This window comes from Gouania willdenowi, chromosome 9 (genome assembly GCF_900634775.1).
Source record: "Gouania willdenowi chromosome 9, fGouWil2.1, whole genome shotgun sequence".
Classification (NCBI taxonomy): Eukaryota; Metazoa; Chordata; class Actinopteri; order Blenniiformes; family Gobiesocidae; genus Gouania; species Gouania willdenowi.
Window position 1 is genome coordinate 29,238,095 of NC_041052.1, and position 27,999 is coordinate 29,266,093.

Consider the following 27,999-nt stretch of genomic DNA (forward strand, 5'->3'; position numbering starts at 1 on the left):
TGCTGACAGGAAACCACAGCTATTTCGCCGGAAACGAGGCTCTGCTTGATGCCGTCGATGAGGACTGGTGTAATGGCGGTGTCTCGACGGTCTTCGCAGCAGCAACAACAACAACAACAGAGTGTGTTACATTCTCCACCGAGAAACAATTCAATATCGGGGGCTTCGCCGGCGTCTCCATCAATGGTTCTGACCTCCGCGGCTGGAGCATCGGAGACAGAGAGGGAATGTAGCGGTGGAGCCGCAGAGACGGCGCTGGCCTCCCCGGACCCTCCCGCCGCGGTGCTCGCCAGCAGTGCGAGCTCCAGCAACACGACGACGTCTGGCGGTGGTAGCGGAGTGTCAAGCCCCGGCTCTGGAGCCTCCAGCCCCACGGATGGCAGCAGTGGAAACGGTGGCGCTTTCAGAGAGCTGTTCGAGGCCTGTCGTAACGGAGACGTATCTCGGGTGAAGAGGCTAGTTGACTCCGTTAACGTGAATGCGAAGGACATGGCAGGACGGAAATCTACACCGCTTCACTTCGCTGCGGGTAAAGCGCTAAGCTAACAGCACGTCAGATTTTGTTTTCACCAAAATCCGTTGTAAACTACTACTAGCTTTCTATTTACAATGGCAATGTTTGCTCTTTAGTTCCTTTACCATTATTAAACCGTACGGTAAATTTTAATACACGTGTAGTTTGTGTGGCTGTAATGGTCTGTCTTTAACCCCTAACCAACTAGATAGACTAGCTTAGCATTTAGTTGCCCAGGGTGTCAACACAGCAAAAGCAAACCTGTAAGAAGTTAAACTATTAATAGTTTTACACACTTAAACAGACATTATGTCAACCAAATAACTTGATAAATTTAACGCCGTCACTTTTCGGTTTGGAACACTGTTTACATCTGCTCTATGTATTCTAACCGTGGCACAGATCTAACAAGGTGTTGGAAACTTGGCAGTGGCTATCCGTACGGTTGCCGTATCAATATATTTACATTCTATCTGTACTCAGCGCCCCTCATTGGTCAGTTTAGGTCACGTGATAGGTCAGTCATTGGCCAGTTTAGGTCACGTGACTAAGACTAAGCTTAACCCTAACCCCTAAAAATTGTTGCTATATAGGATTATAACCTAAACCTAAGATTACGTATTTGTACTTTGGTAAACGTACCAATAGCACGAATAGACACGTTCTTGAAACTTTTTCCTTCAAGTTGTTGATCTGTGTTATCGTGGTTCCATTATTCAATGCGGCATGTTTAGTCAATTGCCCTTTCATGATGTACTGAGATCTAATAACTGAACAATTTGTTTACATCGGGCGTATCGTCACATTCACCAAATAATTATTAGTAAGAAATGTCACTTATTGTCAAGACCAGTTTTTTTATGTTGTATACAGAACAAAAATGTGACAGTGCATCTTTATTTACATTTTACATAAACAAATCCTCATGACAAGTTATTGTCATTCACAAATATTCTCAACAAGGTCTAAAGGTGCTGTAGTACAGGTACAATTTCTGACACTGGTTACATTTTGATGAAGACAACACAGTAAATGTAGTAATTCAAAATGTTGGGTCAACTTGCCACGGCTTTGAGGGAAACCCTGCCACAGATGCAGTTTATTTGTTATGGGGAAAGTGGCAGCATTGTACCAGTAAACCCAGTAGGGAGAAGGAAGAGTTGAGCTGCATAGTAAGGTTGTCAATATCAATCCGATACAATATCAGCATGAATCATACATACTTTTATTACTTATTTTGTAATGTGGAAGTAAAAGACTTAGAGGTTTGATCAAGTGATGTTGCACAAACAGAGAACAATAGTGAGCAACAGTGGGTATGAGAAAAACTGACCCATTTATTATTAACCAATGTGTTACATACATTTGAACCTTCAACAAGAATTTTCTTCTATGGAATCCCTAAAAATATAATTGATAAATCCAATAAAACCACAAAATATTTTTTAAAGTGCAAAATAACCACTGGTTTAATTTAAACATGAATATTTTACAACTGAAGAGAATAAATAACAAGATCCTGAAAAAAAAAACATAAAAACTAATACAAATAAATTGTATTCAAGTTCACTTCACTTATTATTTTTTTTTTGCTGTCAGTATTTAGTTCTGTCAGCTGCTGGATAGAAGTGCCGAGGGGGTTCGTAACACTCCTAAAAAGGTCTATTAACTTGTGACAGCCTAAATTGATTTAATTGTATCTTTTATTTGAGCTTATTCTTTACGTTGTTTCTTTAACTGCTTTTGGACATTGGTCTGAGTCACTTTGAGGTTTACTGACCAAAATTTTTAGAGCATTTACTTACCGATATGGTCCTAATTAAAAGTACTTTCTATGATATTTTCATTTCTGCCACTTACAGTATGTGCATGGTTATGGCTTTTTAAGAAAGTATAACATGTTCATCCATAGGTTCAAAAGTTCAAATAATTCTAGAAACTCGTAATATATTAAGATGATTATTGTATAAAGTTTTAGTGGTCTTACAAATTAAACATAGAGATGTTAACTTCTGATATTTTTCCATTAGGTTTTGGTAGAAAAGATGTGGTGGAGCACCTACTGCAGACAGGAGCCAATGTTCACGCCAGAGATGACGGTGGTCTCATTCCCCTACATAACGCCTGCTCTTTCGGGCACGCCGAAGTTGTCAGTCTTCTTCTGTGTCAAGGTGCAGACCCTAATGCCAGAGACAACTGGAACTACACCCCATTACACGAGGCTGCCATTAAAGGAAAGATCGATGTGTGCATTGGTAAGTGTTTCTGGTGTTTATTTCAAGAAGCTCAAGCAATGGAAATCATGCCAATGTTCAGGCTAGGAAACACGAAATACAAGACTTCTCATTCTGAAAAGCTTGCTTGACCTAATCAAGATGTTGCTAAGGCAAATTCTAAAATTTGGAGTTTTGGAGCCTATTTATGTATATTCATGAGTAGACGTGTCTGTAGACGCTGACTTCATGCCTCGCTTTAACGAGGCAGACCAGTGATCACCAAAGCAATTTTCTTTTTGTTATCCACACACTGTTGTTATTGTTTTCATCCAAAAAAACTGCACATTACAGTAAAACGCATAGCTATTTAAGCGGCTGTTGTGATTGTGAGTCCGTCGCAGCACTTAAGGCTGTGTTTATCGCAGCAGCAGCAGTAGCGGAATAATTCAGCTGCTTCAAACACCAGAGTCTTAAGCTGCTAAGTCACTTTCTTCTCCTGCTTATCTTTATTAACTACTATAAAGGAATAGTGCATCTAAGGTGATAATCCTTTTTGTCCAACCGCTGTGTCGCATTGTGTCACAATCACGTCAGATCAAGTCTAAGGAGATACGAGGTGATATAACAGATACTAAAAATGGAACTTCTCCCTTGGTTTTACGTCGTTGTTGCCCACTGCTCCTCAGGTAGGGGTTCAATGTAGAGAACATATTTCGTGTATGTAGCTTGCATGCCTTTAGCTCCAAGAGAGTGTGCGTGTATGTTCACTGTGGAGGCGCGGCCAGCAGCAGGCACTTCCTGGAGGGGCGATTCAGATTTTTGTGACATCACAAAAGTCTGGCCGCTCGTTTTTCAGAAGAAGGCAGAGCAGTAGCTTAGAAAGCAAGATTAGTGAGGATTGCTCAGAGATGCAGGAAGGAAGCCCAATAATACTTTGTGGGTGTTTTTGATAACAAATTAACATTGTAACAAGGTTACAAGCTCAATAAGATTAAGATTAAGATTAAGATTAAATCGGGCTTTCGCCTTTAATTGGCCATGTAATGTTAGTACATTATTGGAATTTGTCTTCTGCACTTAACCCATCCCTGAGGAGCAGTCGGCAGCCATTTTGCGGCGCCTGGGGAGCAGTTCGGGGTTAAGGGACTTGCTCAACATCCCACAGTGACGGCCCCGGTGAGGCTTGAACCGGCAACCCTCCGAATACAAGCCCAGCGTCCTTAACCACTAGGGCCTAGGTTGATTAATAATGATATAGGTATGAAATAAGGTTGATTTAGCATGATATAGGCCCTTTAATTCAGAATAAAAGTTAAATCCTCTTTAAACTGGCATGTAAACAATTAATTCCTAATGCAAATTTAATTCTGATTTAAACTTAAATCCGAATTAGGTGGCTGGTTTATTTCAAATTAAATAATTCCTCTATCTTGTAAACACTTAATTCCGGTCTTTCTGTGCATGCGCAACTTGCTGCGATGATGTGGTGGTGACGACATAGTCCAGGATGGCCGCCCTGACTGGAGTCGGGACTAGTTATTTAAGAAGAGCCATAGTAGACATGGATGTTTCTTTTCCTGCTCCAAGGATGAAGGTGAAACAGTGTTATTGTCCAGATGCTGCTTAAAAACTACAATCAAAATAAAAGTGAAAACGGTTCTTATCATGTGGTGTTCTATGTTGGAGCTGAAAAGAAAAGGTTTGTTGTGTGTTTTTCCCGATAGACGTGATACGTCGCGTTTGCCCCCTCAATCAGAACCCTTCCCAACTCCCAGATCAAAAGCAGAATTGAATAAAGCTGAATAAACCTGTTTTCTATGTAAACCTCAATTCAGAATGACTATTTCCATGTAAACACGAAGTATAAGACTAATTCAGAATAATTTAATTCGGAATAACAAATTAGAATTAAAAAACATCATGTAATCGTGTCCAAACTTTTAGTGCGATATGTTTCACCTTCCCAGGGCGCTGCAATTATTCCAGGAAAAGAACTTAAGGCATCAGGAGAACCACATTAGGCCAGATTTGTATGGAAACATCCACATTTCAGGGTCATTCTACCCAGAGTGCGTAACTGGGATCAAGGCATACAGTGACGACTTAAAGCTGCAGTATGTGGCATCGTGAGAAACAACCACGGCCCCCCCTCCCCTCCCTGTCTGAAATCCTATCGTCTCTTATTGGTATCCTTGTGAACACGTACAACTGTGGAACTCTTGGCGACTTTTTTCTTCAATAGACTAGTGGCAAATGTAGGGACTTTATCATGTGTTATTGGAGAATTTTCTGATGTTCTAGAGACATGAAAGCACATATCACACGCTGCTCTGAGGGCAGTAACTAGACGCTCACAGCCACTGCCGCAGCGAGCCCAGCTGAGCAGAGTAGACACTCCACACCCAGACTGCAAATTAATTGCATCTGTTCTCTGCACCTTGGATATTCTTCTCTCAGGTTTACACGCGATTTATCCCGTCTGTTATCACTCTCCCTCTGACTCGGTATGTGGTGTAGACTGCGTGCATATTGAAAGCGCAGTCCGCCCCACATACCGAGTAAGAGGGACCTTCGTGAGTCCATTCATCCAGAATATGTTTAAGTTTTTATTCTGTTGCTTCTCCACGCCTCTATCTTTTTACCGCTTTCTTTGCCGTGTTACCGCTGTGCTTTACGCTGCGATGGGGACTTCTGCTGGAACGTCCACCATTGCACTTTTACTATCGATTGTATGTGAGTGCGCTCTGACTTCAGTCGAGCAGCCAATGGTAATGCCTAATGGGGCACTCTGTTTGTAGAAAGATCTCTGATTGGCTGAAATCCAGCATCACCCTTTGGATTTCTAAAGTCTAACTATAGAGCCAAGAGAAGGTACAGAGGTCCACTGTCTACTCAAAACACTTAGAATTACAATGTGCCCAATGGTGATTATGGATTTTTGGCTAAATGAAGGCAAAAAATTTACATACTGCAGCTTTAGGTCCAGGGGCAGAATTGCACACAGCAAAAAAACAGTGCTGCTGTTGTGTAGCTTTTTTGACTTACGTGCAGTGGGAGAATACAGCCCAGTGAGCATTTGTTTTTTTTTTGTTTTTTTTTACGTAGTTCATTTTGTTGAACAAGGAAAGTAATAATAAACTATTTCTTGCCTTAAATGCAGTGCTACTCCAACATGGTGCTGATCCCAACATTCGCAACACTGATGGCAAATCTGCTCTGGATCTAGCAGACCCTTCTGCCAAGGCTGTGCTCACTGGTCAGTCTCCCGATTACACTTGTAATGTGTTACAGCCAGTGATGAAATGCATCATTAGAGATAGATTTAGTTGACAAAATATTATCCTTTCATTTAACTATGCTTAAGTTTGTTTAACACAATATGGAACCATGGATATACCACATCATAAAATGTTTCTCATCACTATCATCATTGTCATAAGCAGCTGCATATGGAAAAATATTAATTTATTTCTAATTCACAAAAAAAAATGTACCAAGCAAACATTTATTGTAGTTTCTAACGTCAGCATGCATTTTTTTATCCAGGCGAATACAAGAAGGACGAACTCTTGGAAGCAGCACGGTGAGTTGATCTCTGTGGAAAATGCTAAGCTTTGTCTAATATGGTTTGTTCCTTGATAAACATGTTTTCTTATTTTTATCAATCATGATCATTGGAAAAAGTGCACACCAGGCAACAATTTTGACCACATTGTAGCATTATTGATCTTCCTTACTGGCATAAAAGAAGAATATTTTATTTTTATGCTACAAAAAGAATAATGACATTAGCAAAGTGATTGCAATAATTGTTGAATATGTGTTCCTAAAAAATAAATGAAGCTCCACAGCATACCTGATGATCTCTTGTAACAGTGCAGTGGTTAAAAAACTTTAACTCTCATACCTCCACATGCTGATTGAAACTGCATTTTGGCAGGAATGCTTCATAATGAATTACTTTTCTTCCCCCAATCATGTAATATCAGGAGTGGAAATGAAGAGAAACTGATGGCACTGCTGACTCCACTAAATGTAAATTGTCATGCCAGTGATGGTCGCAAGGTAAGCAATCCTCATCTTCCTCATTGGTCACACGAGACGTCTTGTTCAGATTACAATTTATTGTGCAGGCAAAGAAAAGCATAAAGGATTTCAAGCTTGGATAGGAAGTTAGTCAGCAGCCTGTTGTGGTTTTAATTATTAGTGTATGTTGTTTGATTAGAGGGTGTACAATACATTTGCATCTTTGAATTTTGTCTAGGAGTATTAGGCATAATTTGCTTTTCTCAAATTATGTAACTTACACATACAAGCCCTATTACTTCTCACTGATGTGTATAGGTTTATCTTACAAATCTGAGTTCTCTGTTTCATTGTTAAAACTTGTTGGGGTTTTTTGGTGTTTTTTTTTATGGAAGTACATTGTCTGATAGTAGGATATCTATTCATGCCTCAAATAGGTTATCCATATCAGATGCTGGGAAAAAGCTTTGTTTAATCCTGAACTGGGTTTATGTACAAAAGCATCCATGTCCTGTACAGTTTTTCTTCTGAAGTCCATATTTGTCAAAACTTGAAGTGATATCAGTTAGTGCTGAAATATAATAAAAATAGAAAGGTGAGGTCATTCAATCTGAATCTTTCAAATGCTGCAGAATAGCTGTGACATAAATGTCTTTCTCTATTTGAAGTTTTAGTTTCTTCTTATTGTTCTGTGTAAAAAGATTAGGTTAATTTGGTAAAACTAAGATTGAAAAGAATCAAACAAAACAATTAGCAGTATTAGGAAAAGTAATATATCAAAAATGTTGCTAATATTTGCACTGTTAGACAGCTGTGGTTAGAAGTGTTAGATTATGTTCACTATCTGTACAATAAAATTATTCTTGTTTTCATGGCACAAATTTTGACTTGATCAAAACTGAGTTTATGATGTAGTTTGTTTTGGCACAGGAGAGGGTCAGTGCATGATTATTTTACCAATGGGTGTCAAACTCCTTTGGGTGAAGAGCCACATTGGGCTGGAGAAAAAACAGTCATGGCAGAGGCACTGTAGAGTATTTCTCCCCTTGTTTTTCTGCTTGAAACATTAACCTAATACTGTAGGTGCAATTGTAATGAAAGGGCCTTGTATACACATTTATATGTTGTTGTTTTTTATGTATTTAGTTTAAACTCATGTACATCATAAAAGATTTAACTAGTGATGCACCGAAAACTTTCAGCCGAAAATGGCCCAAAAGAGTATTTTATCATCTAAACCACTCATCTGAAATAGGATAATGTGATGACGCAAGCAAAACTTGCAGCAAGCACTCGCTTGCTGCCATAGTGTCTACGGTGAGGACGTATATAGATCTGACTAGTAAAGCATCTTCTGAGCAGAGGTTGAGACGAAGCACACTATAATGTGATTTATGATTCTGCGTCACACAGACCCCTACACACCCTACAGAGCCTTACACGTGCCTCCAAAAAAATCCTAACATTGCATCGGAAGCATACAGGAAAATTAGGCTTTAGAGTCTGTCAGCACGTTTCAACCAGATCTGTTGTTATCCTCGGCATTTCATAGCGTTATGATTATCATTTATTGAATGTGAGAATAAAGCAGCGTGCACAAGAAATAATCCACGTTGCAAAGGATGCAGAGAACCCGCCTGGGGAAGCGCACAGACCGCAGGAGAAGGAGAGCAGAGCCCACAGTGAGAGACTGTCAGAAACAGACTTCACTGTGATCTTGTGTTTTTATGAGATAACATATTTCACTTTATCATCTTTCAACAGCCCAGTCAGTTATGATCCTGTACATTATTTAATGTACTCATGAGTGGGAGTCAAGATAAACATTTTAGTTTGTGTTGACTGGCAGTATAAAACCCTCTGCAAACAAAATAACCACCTGTCATCTGGGGTCTGCTGTACAGCATGTCGATTTTGGAAAGAATGGTTTTTATGGCAGTTTATAAGTGGTGTCCCCCTTTACATTTTGAAGTACCTGACGCAATCCCACTCTTCAACAATATTTGTAGGGCGGAAATTTGTAGCTATCCAACAAGAAGTTGCATTGGTTAACTTGTCATTAATGTGTTTGGAAAGCGTTCCCCCTCTCGCACCAAACTTCTCCTCCAGAGTTGTTTGCCGTAGCCCGCCGGGTCTGCCTGACGTCACCGCCGCTGAACCCGAATACTGCACACACATAAGTGTGTCCTCTTCTGGCAATAGCTTAAAGCTAAACTATCCATTTAGAAGCTTGTGTTTTGAGTGTTCAATGCTAGCTCAGGCTGTTGCAGCATTAGCTACAGGAAACAGAAGTGTCTTCTTCTGTGAGACAACGGCACATTACTTACTCTGCTCTGTACTGTGCCTAGGCAAGGAGCGGTGGTCAAATTAATCAATGCGTCAGTTTGATTTTAATGCGTTAATATGAAAAAACTGACGTAAATTGTTAACGTGCTAATTTTCACGGTCCTAATATTTTCATAACTTAATTGATTTATTCTTTAAAGCATTAATATTAATTTGTGTTATTGCAATGCCTTGATTATAGTGAGGTTAGTACACATAAATGCAATGGTACTAATAATTGGAGTAATAACTCGGATTTCGCCATTAGTTCCCTCATTTTCGGTTTCGGGCAAGAATTTTCATTTCGGTGCATCGCTAGATTAAACCATGGACTCAAATGCATCATATGTTCCGTCAATAATAGTTGGATTTGTACAGTAAAGGAACTTGCTCGAGTTTTATTTCTTATTGCATTATAAATGTAAATGTAGCTCAACCCTGAGCTGTTTGTTTGACGTGCTGATGTACCTGCATGTTTCTTAATGCAGTTGAGGTGAGCACTAGTTACGTCACGGTGGGTTGAATGGTATTATAAAAAGGTGACATTGTACCTCTCTTTTATGTCATGACTTTATTTGCTTGCATGATTGCAATGGTGCTTTTGCAATGACCCTGTAACCCATTATCTTCTGACTGCTACTGGTCCAGGGTTACGGTTACATGTCACAGTTCTATCTGTTGTAGCTAACAGTTGTAAGGTTAGTTGATCAGTGTTTGACTCTGCTACTCCTCTACTGTTGTAAACGGCACACGCCAAAAATTGAAGGTCCTCAGGAACAATTATTTCTTTTTCCGACCCGAGTCAATGCTGACACCGTTTTTGTACGGTTGAGGTGTTATTTATCTCATTCTTTCTGCATTTACAATTATTACAAATTTGAAGTAAGTTTAAGATGACAAAACATCCAAACTAAGTGTTCTTCCAGTGTTAAAAGAATGTAAGCAAAAGCACCATTGCTAATCTTTATGGCTCAAAATAAAATCAAGTAATCTCTCAAAAGCTGCTATGTTAGTTGTTTTAGATAGCTGACCCTCATTACACCGAACTACTTACCCTTATTCCCATTTCTTTTGTCTCTTTTGTAGTAGTGGTTGTGCCGAAATTAGCTTTAAGTGAAAGAGGGATTGCTGTATAAAGATACTGTCATTTTGTAATTTTTGTTTTATTTTGTTTTCCGTGTGACTCTGGCAACATTTGTCGATCAGTCAACGTCCCAAAAAATGCTGGTAAGTTTACCTTGATAACAGCCACTTGATTGATGCACTGTTGTGATCTTTTTGTTTATTTTTATAATCCATCATTTTCATTTGACCAATAAGCTGACTGTCACCTGTTAATTGCACATCATGGACCTGGGTGTTCGGGTCACTCATGTATCCTGCCCTAATGCTCCTGTGTTGTGAGGGTGTGTTTGTGAAAGTGTGGCATGGGATCAAGTGAGTGTGTGGTGCTGGTGTTAATGGTGATCACTCATCTTTTTGGACTCGGACAAAAGCTGAAAATATCCACAGCCTGCTTTCTTCAGCTGTCTGCACTCTCACCCACACCTCCCCCCCTTTAATCATCTGCTCATAGACCAGATTTGGCTTTTATTTATTTTAAATGTTGATTATTGCTCATGCATGCCTGATGGCCTGTCTGTATACATTTTTTTAAAAACAATTTTGAACTTGTTATAAAATTTTAAACCTTCTTTTTGCTCAGTTGGTATGCTATATTGAATGGATTACATTCCACGTCATTCCATTGCTTTGCTACCCTCTATGGTGATGCTGTAATAATTACCACATTTTGCTCCATCATAAACCTGAATAATGCATCTTTGATTTAAATTGAATGGATGTAGTTTTGTCACTGCTGCTGGATGGCTCACCTAGGTGTCTTATTAAAAAGCCACTACATGGAGCTCAAAAGGAGTTCCCCTCCTTAACTGTAAGCTTGACTCTGAAATGCTTGTCTGTAATTGAATATGATTGGCAATGAGGTTAGCTTCGTAAGATTTACTCATCCTAACACCAATTTTTCTTGGCTGAAATGAAGCTGTTTCATCAGTTCTCCTATATATATATATATATGTATATATACGGTGTAAATATTAGGACATACTCTGGTCTCGGAGTGAGGTACAGACTCCTATCTCAGCAAAACCTCCGACAAACCAAACAACGTCAAATGACACACCCTCAGGCTTCAAAATAAAAGACATCAGACTCAACAGCCTCAGGCCGCAAAACATGGGATGGCTTTTTATTTTGAAGGAACCAGAAGTACACATGAAGAAGTAAGATGAAAAGCCGTTGTTTCCTATTATTTTAAAAAAGGTTAAGATATATCTTAAAGCTGCTATCCAGAGTTTCTTAGAGAACGTCTTGATATCCCGCCTTCAACAGCTCTACTTCCTCCCCTGCCTCTGCTATTCTACCAGAAGCTACGCCTCTATGTTTGTGCACACGCATTGCAAAACATAAAAAAGTTGTATAACTACAAAAACTACACATTTATTGTTAGAGTGCCATAACTTTTGATTAAAACATGTTTATTACCTGTCCATGAGAAATGTCGCCAAATCCTGGTCCGTTCGAAATCCTTTTAAAAGCATCAAGTCCCTCCACCTTTGAAAAGCAGCTCCGAGATAAATTCTGTTGCGGTCACAAAGACGTTTATCCACAAGTTTTGTATCTGACTTTTGTTTTAGTAGAAGCTTTATACGTTGGTTATCGTGTAATGGGTAACTAGAGTTTCGGAGCGCTCCTCCATGATGCTGCTCAGTGATACCTGGTTGCTGTTGTTACGGTGCACGCACATTCACATTGATTGATAGTGGCCCGCTCCAGGAAGTCAAAGCCTATTGGCTGGGCGAAGTCGGTGCTTTCTTGCATTTGTATAGGGGTCTATAGCACAAAGGCGGGACTTTTATACATTAATGTATATGAATGACCACCAGCAGTAGACCATAGTAAAAGACTAGTTGGGTATTTTTTTGTATTTCAAAAGAATGATACATAAACATAGATTTCTCAGAAATTCCGGATATTAGCTTTAACCTTTAAAAATAAATAGAAAATAACAGCTTTCAACTTACTCTCGTATCGAAACCAGCACATATTGATGACGTCATGTGTATTTCAAGTTTCTTCAAAATACAACTTTGTGCTGTTGAGTCTGATTACTTTTATTTTGAAGCCTGAGGCCGTGACATTTGACGGCGTTTGGTTTGACTGAGGTTTTGCTGAGATATGTGTCCGTTTGGTTTGACAAATGACAGATGTTTTCCTGATACCCAAGAATGTTCTAAAATATACACCATACCTATAGCCTCTTAAATGCTCATGAAGCAGCTTCATTGCGGTGTTATGGTTGGGATTTACTATATGGTCATTTCTATTCACAATGCAGTCTTTCGAGTTAACATGAACCAAATGTAGCCACTAGTTGTTTTGTATTTGCATCCCACGCTAAGTAGCTGCTCCTTTAACTTATGTCAAGTTAGTACAAAAAAATTGTTGTTTCATATATAAACTGCCTTGCATATATTTAGTGTATATGTTCTCTCGGTCAGTGGATCTCGACTATAATCCACATCCCAAATTTAAATTAATTAAAAAAAGGATAAAGTTTGAAACTGAATTTCTACAAACTATCCCGTTAATGGAACTTTTATATAAAAAATAAAAACAATGAAATAAAAGCCAAAATGAAGGGGATTATGCCAGAGATTAAATGTACGGTATACACTTTTAAAATATATTGTTCTCCACCCTTTTGAATTCATTAACTTAGTGATATAGTTGATATATTTATATATTTTACCTACTAAATCATCATCTAGTGTTGTGCAGAAAGTGTGATCTCAAAGCTTGTCTCTGACTCTCATTTGGACATGAGCTGATTGTGCCAAAGATGCCTCCATTAGTTTTGCTTTTATATTTGATTTAATCTAATGTGGCAAATCACCAATGGGACTTATCCAGGATGGCTGACGATCATATAACTTTGCTACAGTTTCATGTGTTTTGGAAAAGTTTGTAACATTTTATTTCATGTGGCTCTGGTGACAAAAAGTTGTGCCTTAATTTTCCGTCGAGCTCACTTTTTTTTCCTAACTTTAACCTTGTTATTTCCGGACTATAAGCCGCTGCTTTTTCCCATGCTTTGAACCCTGCGGCTTAAACAATGACGCAGCTAATTTGTGGATTTTTCCCAGTTTTACAAGCTTCATGCCGCCAAAAAATTGAGCTCCGACACATTTGACCAATTAAATTGTTGTTAATTGAGCGCATTCCTACTGAATCATTCTGATCAGTCATTTTGTCATGCACATGCCCTCATCATGGCAAAGTTTGTTCAGAAGTGATCGCTTCTATATTTTGACTCAGGCTCGACGTGATCGCTCCGTGGTAGTGCACCGCAAGAAGAACTGAGAAAGCGGTGTATCAGTCTGGTTACAGTAGAAAGTGACCATAAAAAGCTGTAAATTGACTGATTTTTTTAGACGTTGGGCAGTGAGGAGGTGACTTCATGTTAAGGAAACACATCATTTGAAACTGATCAGAATACATGGAAATCTCCGTTAAAATGAACGGGAGTATTGCAGCCCGCCTAATTGGCCGAGTCATAGAGTGCGGCCAGTGTGACGGTGCAGCCTTTGCGTGGATTTTTTTTGGAAAATTGCTAAATTATTGGGGTGCGTTCAATAGCCCGGAAAATATGTTACTTTCAGCTCCACTACAAAGAACGGTTCAGTTAACCTCTGGAACAAGCCTTAAGAATAGCCGTAATAAAAAGCATGTTATTGTAACCCAACCTTAACCTATACCAGTCAGTTTGAATATTTTTTTTATGCTGCTTTGTTTTTTTTCTTGCTTGCTTGCTTCACATTTCAATTTTGGGGGTAATCAAATTGAGGTTTCCTACCATCATTTACTGGTACTCAAGTTGGATATAAGATGGCTACTAGCTGTAATATTTTTCACAAAACCTCCATTGAGCCATCATGCATCATCACTTTTGCAACTCACCAATCAAAGTTGACTATAGCACTATGGTTTTGGCCCCTAATCAGTCCCTTGCTCCTGTGGCCATGGAAAGCACTTGACGATGAATTTTCAGGGCCTTGTTGATGGGCTGTCCTCTCTTTCAGTCCACACCACTCCACCTGGCCGCAGGCTACAACAGAGTTCGCATCGTTCAGCTCCTTCTCCAGCATGGTGCAGATGTTCATGCTAAGGATAAAGGGTGAGACATTTAAATTCTTCCTAGAATTACCCTTCAATTTTTCATTTGTGCCAGAAGAATGGTTCACAACTATCTTATGGGTTTTTTTCCTACAGTGGCCTGGTTCCTCTTCACAATGCCTGCTCATATGGCCATTTTGAGGTCACTGAACTTCTGCTAAAAGTAAGCTTGTAATGTGAACCTATTTTACATTTGATTCATAAGCCAAGTAACTGCTTGGTCTAAACGTGTTATACATGTTATTGGAATATAGGATATAATATAGGCTGGGGGAAACAATGATTTGTTTTGTTTACAGCCTAGTTTTTTTTCATTCTGATTTTACATTTTAGAAAATTGTACAAAACTCCCCAAGACTTCAAACATGTATTTTATATCCTTGTCTTTCCTCATTTTCTGAATTCCGATTTAGTTAGGAATAGTTTTGATCTTTTGATTTTTTTTAATTTTTTTTTTTTGGGACATTTTGAAAACACATTTTGCTATCTCTCCACAGCATGGAGCCTGTGTGAATGCAATGGACTTGTGGCAATTCACTCCTCTTCACGAGGCTGCATCCAAGAACCGAGTAGAGGTTTGTTCTTTGCTGCTGAGCCACGGGGCAGACCCCACTCTGCTCAACTGCCACAGCAAGAGCGCAGTAGACATGGCGCCAACCCCAGAACTTAAAGAAAGGCTGACATGTAAGTTCTCCCTCTGGCGGAGTAGATGCATTGAAACCGATATTGAATAAGACCCCGTCCACATGGAGACAAGTTCTAGTTTAAACGGTGAAGTTTTCTATCCTTATGCATTGTGTCCACACAGCAACGACGATTTGAAAGCCGAATAAAATACTTCTGAAAAACAGGTCCCAGAGTGGGAAAGTCTGTGAACGCCACCCGCTGGGGCGCCGTGCGAACGGCGTATACGCATACTCTGCAAAGAATGACGCCATAGCCTCACCTCTCTCTTAACCTGCATGTCCGATCCCCCACAACAACAACAATAATAATAATAATAGCAACAAAGCAGCAGCTCTACCTCGTCGTCGGTCCACAAGAAAATTTCCGGTCATGTCTTTGTCTCCATCTCTTTCCTCTTTTCTTTTGTATGTCCTGATTTATGCGTATCCTCAAGTGTCTTCTTCTTCCTCTGTATTTACGGCAGAGTGGACGCCACAAGCCGTATTACTACCCTCCACTGGTCGTAACGACTAGATCCTCCTGTACGTTCCAATGTCATGCAGAAAGTGCAGCACAGCCTTAAAAATAATCTGGTGGTTCTCATTGTGACCAAATGTAGAAAAATAGAAAAAACATCCACTCCTAATCCAGACATGTTTGCAAATAGAGGCTGCCGTTCACTCAGTTTCCCCTTTTCTGTTTCGGTGTATTTCTGTGGCAGCGTTATGCTCCATTCACACCAAATGCGTCTTCTGCGGCACAGGATGAGTCGGCGTCACGAAACGTTTCGCAGGATCAAAAAATTGCTGCATTCACTTCATATGTTTGTTTGAAGTGAAGCCCCGCCCACCAGCGACACATCCAACTCGGTGAGTTTCACTGCCTGCTGAAGTGAGGAGCTGTGCTCCTTTTTCTCCTCTCATAAACATAAACCACCAGTGAAAAAAGCTGGTGTGATTAGCTGCTAATGCTATCCTAGCTCAGTGCCGACTTTCAAAGATAAAAACTACTCGCTGATTCTCCTCCACGCCAAATCCTTTCTAGTCTGGTCCCGGTTATAAAGGTCGTCTCATACAGCTCCAGGTGGTCACACACAGCTTCTACTTCATGGTTGAATGGGTGAACAGACCGGTGTCCGTGTTGACGGCTTGACGTCATCTTCAACAAAGGCTCTGATTGGCTTTCGTCATGCGAAACAGTCGCAGGAGTTCAATATTTTCAACTCTTGCGAATCTGCGATTATGACGAAAAATTGGGAGCGTGCTCGCAAGGCCAAGGCTCCTGACGTGCATATCGGACCGCACCGCCGCACAGGAAAGATTTCGCCTCTGGGACGCATCTATCCATTGACTTTGTATATAATCTGGACACATAAACATTTTGTGGTGCTGACCAGCGCCACATAGAGGCCTGGTATGTTTACAATACCATTTTTTGCCTTTTCATGTAGGCACACACATAATTACCCATTTTAGGGGAAAGCTTTTTTGATTTGACTCCTTGTGGACGGGGCCAAACTGACAATCCTGTTTGTTTTACTGCAGAATGAATTGAAAGCTAGTAAGCATTTCATCTATTCTTTTTTTTCTTATGTAGATGAGTTCAAAGGTCACTCCCTGCTGCAGGCAGCCCGAGAAGCTGACATGGCCAAAGTAAAGAAGACACTTGTTCTGGAGATAATCAGCTTCAAACATCCTCAAACTAATGAGACGGCTCTGGTCAGTGCTCTTTACACCTCCCAGCTCAGATTTTTTTCACATCAGCAATGTTGTGAATTAAGTTAACCTGCCAGCCTTTTTAAATGTATTGTATAATGAGATTAACACAGCTTTAACATATGACTAATTCAATGTTCCAGCACTGTGCGGTGGCCTCGCCTCACCCTAAGAGAAAACAGGTGACGGAGCTGTTGCTGCGTAAAGGTGCCAACATCAACGATAAGAACAAAGAGTAGGTTTCACTTTCTGTTTTTAAAGGTGAAATTATTGAAATCTACTTCATGGAAATCTGCACTACAACTATTATGATTGTATTTGAATGAAGTAGAGTTCTACGAGGAGGATGTAAACTATAAAAATGGGATTTTTAAAAGTGTCTTTCCAGTACCAAATTGAATCAGAAAATTCTTTTGATGTTCTTTAGCTTTATGACTCCACTGCACGTGGCTGCTGAGAGAGCTCACAACGACATCCTAGAGGTGCTGCAGAAGCATGGAGCAAAGGTTTGTGTCAGCACATTTGTGTTGTTTTATCAGTTAAAAAGAGACTCAAGCCAAACTTGTGCTGCTTTCTTGTGATTGCAGGTAAACGCTGTGGACACTCTGGGACAAACGGCTCTCCACCGAGCGGCGCTGGCCGGTCACATACAGACCTGCAAATTACTGCTGAGCTACGGCGCCGACCCTTCAATTATTTCATTACAGGGATTCACAGCTGCTCAAATGGGCAATGAAGCCGTACAACAGATTCTTAATGGTTAGCAATCGCTTTTTTTCTGCCTAAATTTGACACAGTTTGGATCACACAACAGATTTAGACCTTGAATATGAACATTGTTTAGTTTAAATATTGGGTAAAAGTGTTTGCGTTTTTTTCTCTACAGAGAACATTCCCATGAGAAATTCTGATGTGGATTACAGATTTCTAGAAGCAGCCAAAGCAGGAGATCTGGACACTGTGCAGGTGAGAACACAATGAATGTAGTTTACATACTATTGAGGTTGTTTTAGGTTTGGGATCAATTACATTTTTTAATTACAATTATGTTTTCAATTATCCATGGTCAATTACAATTCTATTACAAATATTTTTTATTCTCAGAAAGTCAAATACAGTTACGTTCTCTTACTACAGTTCAATTACAATTAATAACAATTACTGAGCCTTTAATAAATAACCTAATAAAATTTAACATTCCTCATTGTTTTAGCTTCCTGTTAGCATCTCTTATGATAACGGGTCCTATATCAGCTGTAAAATCCACTAAAAACGATTATCATCTAATTTCATTCCTATCTATTGGTTACCTTGTTAGGCTTCCTAATCAATGAAATTATAGGTTTTAATGTTTTTTTAATGGTAAAATGTGGGAAAGCTTAATATGAAACATATTTTGATCATTGTTCACTACATATGTGTAGAACTGTTCATAGAGCTGTAACATGGTTCCCCAGTTTTGCGTTCAATTATATTTGACATATTTTTATATATATTGTCATGACAATTACAAAGTACATTTTCTAAACTCAATTACAATTTAATTGTGATTACGACAGCAACAGGTTTTTTAAAATTACAATTATAATTACGCCATAATTGTAATTATTTGTCAATTACGCAATTACAATTATAATTGGCCCCAACCCTGGGTTGTATTGCACACTTTTTGTCTTTTGAGAGGTTTCTAGCAGTAAATAATGTTACCTTAGGGTAATGGTTTACAACTTTACGAATTGACTGCATTATTTTTGCTTTGTTAGACTGTTGATTTACATCAGTCATGTTGTCTTTGTTTGGTAGCAACTTTGCACACCCCAGAATGTAAACTGCCGGGACTTAGAAGGCCGCCACTCAACTCCTCTCCACTTTGCTGCTGGTTACAATCGAGTGGCTGTTGTTGAGTACCTGCTCCATCATGGAGCAGATGTTCACGCCAAAGATAAGGGGTGAGCTTCTTAATAACTACTACGACTATTTCAGGGTTTGTTTTTTTTTTGTGTGTGTGTGTATTTCTAAAACCAAAATTCTAACACCTCTCCTCCTCCACCAGTGGCTTGGTTCCCCTCCACAATGCATGCTCTTATGGTCACTATGAAGTAGCCGAGCTGTTAGTGCGGCATGGCGCATCTGTGAATGTTGCCGACCTTTGGAAGTTCACACCGCTTCACGAGGCCGCAGCCAAAGGAAAATATGAGATCTGCAAACTTCTGCTTAAAGTAAAGAATCTTTGAAATGGTCTTAGGTTTTATTTTTTTGTCCAACTGTGTCTCACACTGGTTGTTGCTATAATGGCACATTGTAAAAGAATAACATCTCTACGTATTCAACATTGTACAGTGGTACATTAGAAAAAGAATTAATAGTAATGTTCTCTCCTAAACATTCAGCATGGGGCTGACCCATCCAAGAAGAACCGTGATGGGAACATGCCGCTGGACATGGTGAAGGATGGAGACACAGACATCCAGGACTTGTTGAGGGGTGATGCAGCTCTGCTGGATGCTGCTAAGAAGGGCTGCCTGGCCCGAGTTCAGAAACTCTGTTCTCCAGAGAACATTAACTGCAGGGACACCCAGGGTCGTAACTCCACTCCACTCCACCTCGCAGGTATGGGCTGCTCCAACATTTCTGTGAGGCTGTCGTACTTTCCACTGAAGCTTATTCCTCATTTAAAAAATGGCTTCCTCTCAACATATGTAAACAACGTAAAATGTATTGATGTTGGTATATCAGATGTTAAGACATTGTCTTGGTCCTCCACAGCTGGATACAACAACCTAGAGGTAGCAGAGTATTTGCTGGAGCATGGAGCTGATGTCAATGCACAGGATAAAGGAGGTCTTATCCCACTACATAACGCTGCATCTTATGGGGTCAGTTTTGATAACATGTTGTCAAACATGTCATTCTTTGTGTGCAAATTGATTTCTGAATGAGGTTTTTAACACACAAGCAATAAAAAGCAGATAAATCAAACAATAAAAAGCAGATAAATCAAACATTGTCATGGGGTGTAATTTAATTTGAGTTGTGCCCTGTTGTTGCATCTTTCTTTCAGCACGTGGATATCGCAGCTTTGCTCATCAAGTATAATACCTGCGTGAATGCTACAGACAAATGGGCGTTCACACCTCTCCATGAAGCAGCCCAAAAGGGTCGCACGCAGCTCTGTGCTCTGCTGCTGGCTCATGGAGCCGACCCCACCATGAAGAATCAGGAGGGTCAGACAGCTCTGGACTTGGCCACGGTAAATGTAACAAACAGGTTATCTTTACACAAAGAAGAACTGAGAATGTTTAACACAACATAAAACCTTCTTTTAATTTATATTTGACATATTGCAGGAGCACTACACCTTAGTTTATAGAAGCCTATACATATTTGTACCAGAGCCATCTGTTTTTTTGATCTTTGTAACCAGGGTTTGTTTTTATTGTCATGGCAGGCTGATGACATCCGAGCTTTGCTGATGGACGCCATGCCACCAGACGCCCTGCCCAGCTGCTTCAAGCCTCAGGCCACCATCGTTAGCGCCTCCGTCATATCACCTGCTTCCACACCATCCTGTTTGTCAGCCGCCAGCAGCATCGACAACCTGGCTGGGCCCCTCACTGAGCTGGCTGCTGCATCTGCCGCCAGCACCTCCGGAGTGGCAGATGGAGCCACAGGATCAGATCGCAAGGAAGGGGAGAGTATGTTTTGTTTGGAATCATTTCTTTTCATCTAAAGCTATTCAGTGGAAGATTTTTGATCATAACACATTTTTTTCCATGATTTTTCAGTGGCAATGCTGGACATGAACATCAGTCAGTTCATGAAAAGTCTGGGCTTGGAGCACCTCAGAGACATCTTTGAGAGGGAACAGGTCAGTAGATGATTTGATTTATAGACCTTGTTACTATTTTGTTTGGTGCTAAACGGTTTCTACCAGAACAGGGCAAAACAACCTTTTATATATTGTTGTGTTCATTTTTTTCAGATCACACTTGACGTACTGGCCGACATGGGTCACGAGGAGCTAAAGGAGATTGGGATTAATGCGTATGGCCACAGACACAAGCTTATCAAAGGTGTTGAGAGGCTGCTGGGCGGCCAGCAAGGTGAGGGCTTTTTCTCCACTTGGTTCCATTGAAGCCTTGTCATATTTGTCCAAATTAATTAACTGTCTTACATTGGAACTCTTTTTTTTAAATTTTTTTTTTTTTTTCAGGTGCCAACGCCTACCTGACATTCCACTGTGCCAATCAGGGCACAATCCTCATAGATCTTGCCCCTGATGATAAGGAGTACCAGTCTGTGGAGGAGGAGGTGAGATTATCTCTTTGTGTGTGTGCGCGCGTGTGCGTGTGTATGTGTGTTCAATTAGAGTGCCTAATTAGTAACCCCCCCCCCCCCACCCCCACCCCTTTTTTTGTGAAACTATTCACAAACCATGTATATTGGACCAACAGAGTTTAAAAACCAGGTTTGATACATTATTGTAATTCTTTCTCTGTTTTGCCTTTGTTAGATGCAGAGCACCATCAGAGAGCACAGAGACGGAGGCAACGCAGGTGGTGTCTTCAGTCGATACAACATCATCAAGGTTTGACCATCACTGTTTATTCATCTATTTTTTGTTGTCTGCAGAAAAAGCCTTAAAATATGTGTCCTTCCCAATCCCAATTTTGTTAATGTTTCGATCCTCAGTTTTGGGTATTTCCTGATCTGACACTTTAATTGGATTGCTTTGTTGGAAAACTTTTCTGCAACCCACAGATGCAGAAGCATTACTTTCCATTTATGAATTCTCCCAGAATATGAACACATTAAGTCAATAGTCAAATAGTTTAGTGATAATTAATACTTATATTCCCTGAAAAAGGGATAAGAGATAACGGATGATTACTTTTAGACGTTATTTAATCTCCTGACATATTGTCTTAGATCAGAGAGGGAGCACAGATGTCCAGTCATTGTTTACACAATGGAGAGTTGTTTTATTATTTTACTAATGATGGAAAAATCATCCAAAAATGTTTTTCCTCAAGTTGTCCCTGCAGAAGGAAGATGTTTCTTAGTCTCTCTATGACGTCAAACGTTAGATGCAATTGTGCAAAAGAGAGGGTGCAGTGTCCTGACCAAATATGAAATGTTGATCCCAGAACATTTGCAAAAGAGTCACAATGCAGTCTATCCTTGTGTATCTCGCTTTCCTTGTGTAATGCATCTGTAAACATGGTCTTTTTCCAAAGTCTTCGCTGGGTTGGGGGAGTAAACTGCTTCTCGTACATTGTCAACCAACTGAAAATCAGACCAAATATTTGTTCAACTTTTAAGCCTTTTATTTTAGTTTTTACTGTCGGCATCTTTCTGCTGTGATGCTCCATAGTTGCTGCTATAGCAAGTTATCGAGCATGTGATCATGTCACAATGACATGTAAGAATCAGCCGAGCACATCCAAATGCTAATTGCCAACCTATTGGAAAAAATTGATAAGATCAGCAGGGTTCTCTCCAGCACTGTTGAGTAGGGATGCTATATATATTTATCCTTGTCCAAATGCTGAGGCGGCAGGCGGAATCTGCTACTACTTTCTTTCTGGCAGCCTTCTACTCTTAAATATGTTCATAAATGATTCCTTACCCTTTTAGCACCGAAAGAATATCTGTAATATTACGTGAATATCTGTAAAAGTCACGTTTTTCTATTAGCTCTGTCTGCTAGCATAGCATCTCCTCTTCACTGCTAGAATATCTGCATGGCAACTGACTAACCAGCTCCCTCTGCTGGTCCAAACAAACTGTTTTTTTTTTTTTTTTTTTTTTTTAAAGGCCAATTGTTAAGGCACAAAATACATTTTCAGTTGCACTTTTAAAAAGAAAAATAACTATTATGTAGTTTTGGATTGTTTACTATAGAACCAGAATTTAAATTAATAGACTTCTTCATTTGTATTATTCCTTTATTTATTTCATTCAAGATTTTTTTTTAGTTAAATTGCATTGTTTTTAATAGTCTATCAAGGGATTTTTTTGACAATGAAAAATAAAAGGAAAATAGTACAGTATTTACTAGTTTTTTTTTTCCCCCAAAAAATAAAGGAATATTTTTCAATCATCGTTTGTCTACAGTCCCATTTTGTAAAATAAATCGTGAAAGAATCGTATCATGAATCAAATCGTATTGGGAGTTGAGTGAATCGTTGCATCACTACTGTTGAGCGTTGTGGCCCCTGACGTTGTAATTTTGCTCCCCTATGGAGCGACGGCGCCCCCTACGCTCCTTTTTCAGCAACGTAGGAGGGATTTTCTGTTTCTCTTTTTTCCCTTTTTTAATCGGTACCGCCGTAATAATTGTTGCACACTTGGACACAAAAGGGACTTCCAGGCGTTCATTGGTTATTTTAACTCTCTTTTTAATCTGCATAATCAAGAAACCGATATATTAGCCGCACCCTCTATTTAATACAGGCTCCCGTCGGGCTTAAAGAGACATCGGCTTCATTCCGATCAGACAGGTTCAGGCCTTGTTCTCTCAGGTCAGGTCTTTTTTTTCCGGAATGATTAAAACTCTACTGTGTGTATCCTCCTTGTGTGCGCGCGCACGTCCTCCTGTTTTTGTGTGTTTGTTCCAATATTACTGCAGGTCCCACATAATAACTCATTTAAATTTGAAAAGCGTGTCTTGGAATCAGTCTTTTGAATAAAATGTTATTTCTTGTCTCTACAGTGTGTGTGAGTGTTTATTAGTGGAGTAGTAGTCACCAAGGATGACGAACCCTCTAACTACATTCATTATGACCCTTCACCAATTCAACAAATAACTTTTAGCTTTAAAGTAAGGCTAGAACAAAGATAAAAAAAAAAAAAAAAACTTGTCAGTAGCGCTTGCTCACACACAACGTGATTACCCTATGCTGTGAAACAGGCTTTAGTGCTTTATTTTACCACCGAAGCATTATCCTTTATTTATCACTTATTTTTATATTTATCACTATTATTATTATTGCTGCTGGCTTGTGTTTTTATTTTTTTGTTTTGCACACCAACTACCAAGTCAAATTCCATGTGCTTTTTTTTTTTTTTTTTAAACTGTACTTGGCAAAATAAACTATTCTGATCCTAGTCCAACTTTTAACATTTTAGTAAAAATATTTTAATTTTGCGCATTTAGTTTGCCTTTAGGGGTTGAACGCCAGCTATTGCAATTGAATTTAGCTATTGGCTGAGACGGAATATATGGCATCATTTGCACCACCGTCTGTCCCTAACTGTCACCGTTGGCCCCGCCTCTCCTATTAAACCTGGTCGGTGGGATCTGTACTTCCTCCTGTCACAGCCCTCATTGACTGTGCAGCACTGTGGGGGCGGGGCTGCTGTGACTGGCTGTATATTAACTACTCATGGAGCAATGGCCATAATCAAGGATTTTTTTAAAATGTCCTCCCTAGTGGCAGATCAGCAGAAACCTGGGGGTTTACACTCACTTTAACAATATCAGCCACATTTACACGCCAATGGAACGGAGCTACTATCCAAGGCGCTAATCTATCATTAGGATCAACTTTGGGTTTTAGTGTCTTGTCCAAGGACACTGTGATACATGGAGCAAATCCTCCAACCTCTCCATCAAAGAACGAGCCCTCTACCAACTAAGCCATGATGGCCCCATGATAAATGGACATCCCTAGTACAAATGGTTACAAATGTCTAAGTGTGACCTCAGTTCAGCATCTTATTTGAAATATTTCATTTTTTTTAAATCCACAGATTCAAAAGGTGGTAAATAAAAAGCTTAGAGAACGCTACACACACCGGCAAAAGGAGATTGCTGATGAAAACCACAACCACCACAACGAGCGGATGTTGTTTCACGGTAGCCACATCTACATTTCTTATTTTGTGTCAATGAGGCTTTTTTGTTTTGTTTTATAGTTTATTTTCAGTATTTGTTTATATTTGAAATATTTCATTCCTTTTATCCCTCAGGTTCCCCTTTCATTAATGCAATAATCCACAAAGGCTTTGATGAGCGCCACGCCTACATTGGAGGGATGTTTGGAGCAGGAATCTATTTTGCAGAGAATTCCTCAAAGAGTAATCAGTACGTCTATGGCATCGGGGGAGGCACAGGTTGCCCAACGCACAAAGACAGATCATGTTACCTCTGCCACAGGTTGGACCATCACATGACTTATTGTTAGATATCAACCTGGTGTTAATATTTATCTGAACAAAGGCTTTTTCTTTCATTCCTGAGCATTCGTACCCTCTATGATCTTTCAGGCAAATGCTGTTCTGCCGAGTGACGTTAGGCAAGTCCTTCTTACAATTCAGTGCCATGAAGATGGCACACGCTCCCCCAGGACACCATTCAGTGATCGGGCGTCCCAGTGTTAATGGCCTTGCCTATGCTGAATATGTCATCTACAGAGGAGAGCAGGTAAACAAAGGATAACTAAGTATGCATGCTTTTATACAATACACACCTCCTACATAAGCTATGGACACAGACATTATCAAACATACAAAGCTATGCAAAAAAAAAACACACACAACTAATGCATGCTGTAACAAATACACACAATGCACAACAGTAAACGTTTAAATGTACACAACATAAACTCAAAGGTAATCTAGTGTCTAGTGCAGGGGTTCTCAACCTTGGGGTCGCCAGATGCCTTTAATAAAGTAAATATTTTTTTTAACAATTTGAGCTCATTTTTGCTTATTTTTACCCTTTTTCTGCAGCTACACCAAACTTGCTTTTGGAGTAGTTTGCTAAACTTTCCATAAACTTGCCATATTTTAGCTCCTCTTAATGCATTTTTGCTACATTACTCCCATTTCTGCCACTTCCACTTCAAATTTCAATGTCTTTTCTGCACATTTTTTCCACTTTCATGACATTTTGGCACTTATAAACCCTTTTGACATCTTTTCCCACATAACGTCACATATGTTGACCCATTATTGTCACTTAAAACCTTTTTTTACCAAATGACATGCTTATTTTTGCCAATCTACATTCATGACATGCCCAATATTTGCCAGTTTTAACTAATTGTTCCTACCTTTTCCTGACATTTTTAAGCCAATATTGACATTTTGATCCCTTTTTACCACTTTTTCTGTCCGTTTTTGGCCACTCTAATTTGCAACTTTGAAACAATTTCTGTGGTTTTTAAAATCCAATTTTACCACCTTTTCCACCACATCTTTAAAGCTGCTATCCGGAGTTTCTGATGTCAATGTCCCGCCCCCAACAGCTCTAATTCCTCCTCTGCCTATCTGCCAATCTGCCAGAAGCTACACCTCTACCTTTGTGCACGCGCATTGCAAAACATAAAGTTGCATAACTTCACATTTATTGTTAAAGTGTCATAACTTTTGATTAAAACATGTTTATTACCTGTCCATGAGAAATGTTTATCAAATCCTGGTCTGTTCTGTATTTCTTTAAAAGCATCAAGTCCCTCCACCTTTGAAAAGCAAATCCTGTTGCGGCCACAAAGACGTTTATCCACAAGCTTTCTATTGGACTTTTTTTTTTTAGTAGAAGCTTTATATGTTGGCAGTCGTGGAATGGGTAACTTTGGAGTTTTGGAGCGCTCCTCCATGACGCTATACTGCTCAGCCTAATTTCTGTGTACAGTTTACACAGCATTCACTTGACAGTCCTCGCTCCACGAAGTCGAGGCCTATTGGCTGTGCGCACTCGGCGATTATTTCCATTTGTATAGGGGTCTATAGGATGAAGGATGGACTTGTATACATTAATGTATATGAATGACCTCCGGCAGTACACCATAGTAAAAGACTAGTTAGGTATTTTTTCGCATTTCAAAGGAATCAGCTTTAAGATGATTATATATTGTGGCGCAAATAATAATGAACTTCTGGATAACAGGAGATATTATTTAGATGGATAAATAAATGTGATTCTGACAGTCACAGAACAATGGACCATCATTTTGCCCCCAAAAGTTGTCCCCTTTATTCCCTTTATATGACTGTTTTTCAGTGTTCATGTCTGTGTTCAACCACCTTCAGCTACAGTGGGGGTCGCGGGCTGAAAAGGTTGAGAACCACTGATCGAGTGGATGGATTGTTGTTATACATTCTTGTTGCTTATGTACAGTGTACTATTATCATGTCACAGCCATGGCGTATGGGTTGGCACATGGATTCCATGGCAGTGCCTTGGTCCAAGTGTCTGATTGGCTAATGTGTTTCCTTTCAGGCATTCCCAGAGTACCTCATCACCTACCAGATTCTCAAGCCAGAGAGTGCAGCACAGTCTGCAGCAGGAGCAGAGCAGAAGTCTTAGTTACCCTACATCGCCTTTCATGTTCCAAACACATTTCCATTGGCCCCCTTTGTAGTAACCATGGTGACCAGTACTTCATTAGCAGTTATGCTGTATAGTTATGCTGTTGCACTCTCAAAGTGAACTGACAGGGTTTTATTTGCATGTTAGTACAGAAACATGTGATGCCAAGTAGTGTGCATGGGACGGTCCTTTGAGCACTTCCTCATCCTTCACTTCTCAATCCTCAGGAGGAAGCTTGTTATCACTCTGTAACTAGAACATCTGCGGACTGCTACCAACCCTTCTTAAGGCCATTCTGTATAGATAATAGCTTGTGGAAACTGTTATTTCAGTTCCTACCTGTAACACTACCAAGTGTAGTGGTGATATGGCTATGTTGCTATGCTGAATTTCAAATAGTTACCTTTAAACAATTAGCCCCAGAACACTAAAACATGAAATGAAAAGTTGTATGTTTTATTTTTTTGTGCAAACTTTTTTACAGGACTGGACAAACTTGACTGATATGATGCTTTTTTCTTTTTTTTTTCTCAATTCACAATGCCAGAGACTATTTTGTTATAATCATGATACTGATGTGTATATAAGTGGGCATGTGCTAAGCAGTGCTATATAAGGCATATTTACAGGTTAAAAAGTTGTTTTACAGACTAATATTTACACAGTAGATCTAGTATACATTGACACGTATGTGCAATGCTTTCCATGTCAGCTCTTCAAATTACAATTTTTGTTGCCATGGTTATACAGCCATCCCACGACGAAGGATTTGCACTTTTACATAGAAGCCTACTTAAGTTATTGTGGTGTGAAACTGCAAGCTTGCAGTATTCAACATTTGTACAGGTTGTGTAAATGGATGTGTATAACTGTTTCTGTTTAACAATGTCTCTGAGTTTAACTGTAAATGACATCAAAATCTTTTGCTCATGCCTCGATTATCATTTTTTAAATAAATGTTTCATTAACAGCCCTTGGCAGACA

At 39.6% G+C, this 27,999-nt stretch overlaps 1 protein-coding gene across 3 annotated transcripts; it reads left to right on the plus strand.

Moving 5' to 3' along the window:
* Positions 1-10: 10 nt before the first annotated feature.
* LOC114470337 (poly [ADP-ribose] polymerase tankyrase-1) lies at positions 11-27,999 on the plus strand. 3 transcript variants are annotated; one of them, XM_028458495.1, is made up of 29 exons: positions 11-529; positions 2,545-2,769; positions 5,891-5,986; positions 6,277-6,313; positions 6,720-6,795; positions 10,288-10,308; positions 14,223-14,317; positions 14,413-14,479; positions 14,814-15,000; positions 16,579-16,700; positions 16,841-16,932; positions 17,125-17,203; positions 17,285-17,456; positions 17,584-17,663; positions 18,501-18,646; positions 18,751-18,916; positions 19,088-19,307; positions 19,464-19,573; positions 19,759-19,947; positions 20,146-20,392; positions 20,483-20,565; positions 20,680-20,800; positions 20,911-21,008; positions 21,211-21,285; positions 24,453-24,558; positions 24,672-24,858; positions 24,969-25,125; positions 26,926-26,957; positions 27,125-27,999. In XM_028458495.1, exons 1-29 carry the CDS (start codon positions 49-51, stop codon positions 27,138-27,140), a joined length of 3,783 nt encoding a protein of 1,260 aa, XP_028314296.1. In that variant the 5' UTR covers positions 11-48; the 3' UTR covers positions 27,141-27,999. The 3 variants fall into 3 exon arrangements, with proteins under 3 accessions (XP_028314296.1, XP_028314294.1, XP_028314295.1); XM_028458493.1 differs by having other exon boundaries at positions 12-529; positions 26,926-27,999; XM_028458494.1 differs by lacking the exon at positions 10,288-10,308 and having other exon boundaries at positions 12-529; positions 26,926-27,999.

Coding starts and splice junctions, on each gene's coding strand:
- LOC114470337 (XM_028458493.1), top strand. CDS start 49: ATGCCGTCGATGAGGACTGGTGTAATGGCGGTGTCTCGACGGTCTTCG. Junction 16,701..16,840: donor AAACTAATGAGACGGCTCTG/GTCAGTGCTCTT, acceptor TCAATGTTCCAG/CACTGTGCGGTGGCCTCGCC. Junction 24,559..24,671: donor CGAGCGGATGTTGTTTCACG/GTAGCCACATCT, acceptor TTTATCCCTCAG/GTTCCCCTTTCATTAATGCA.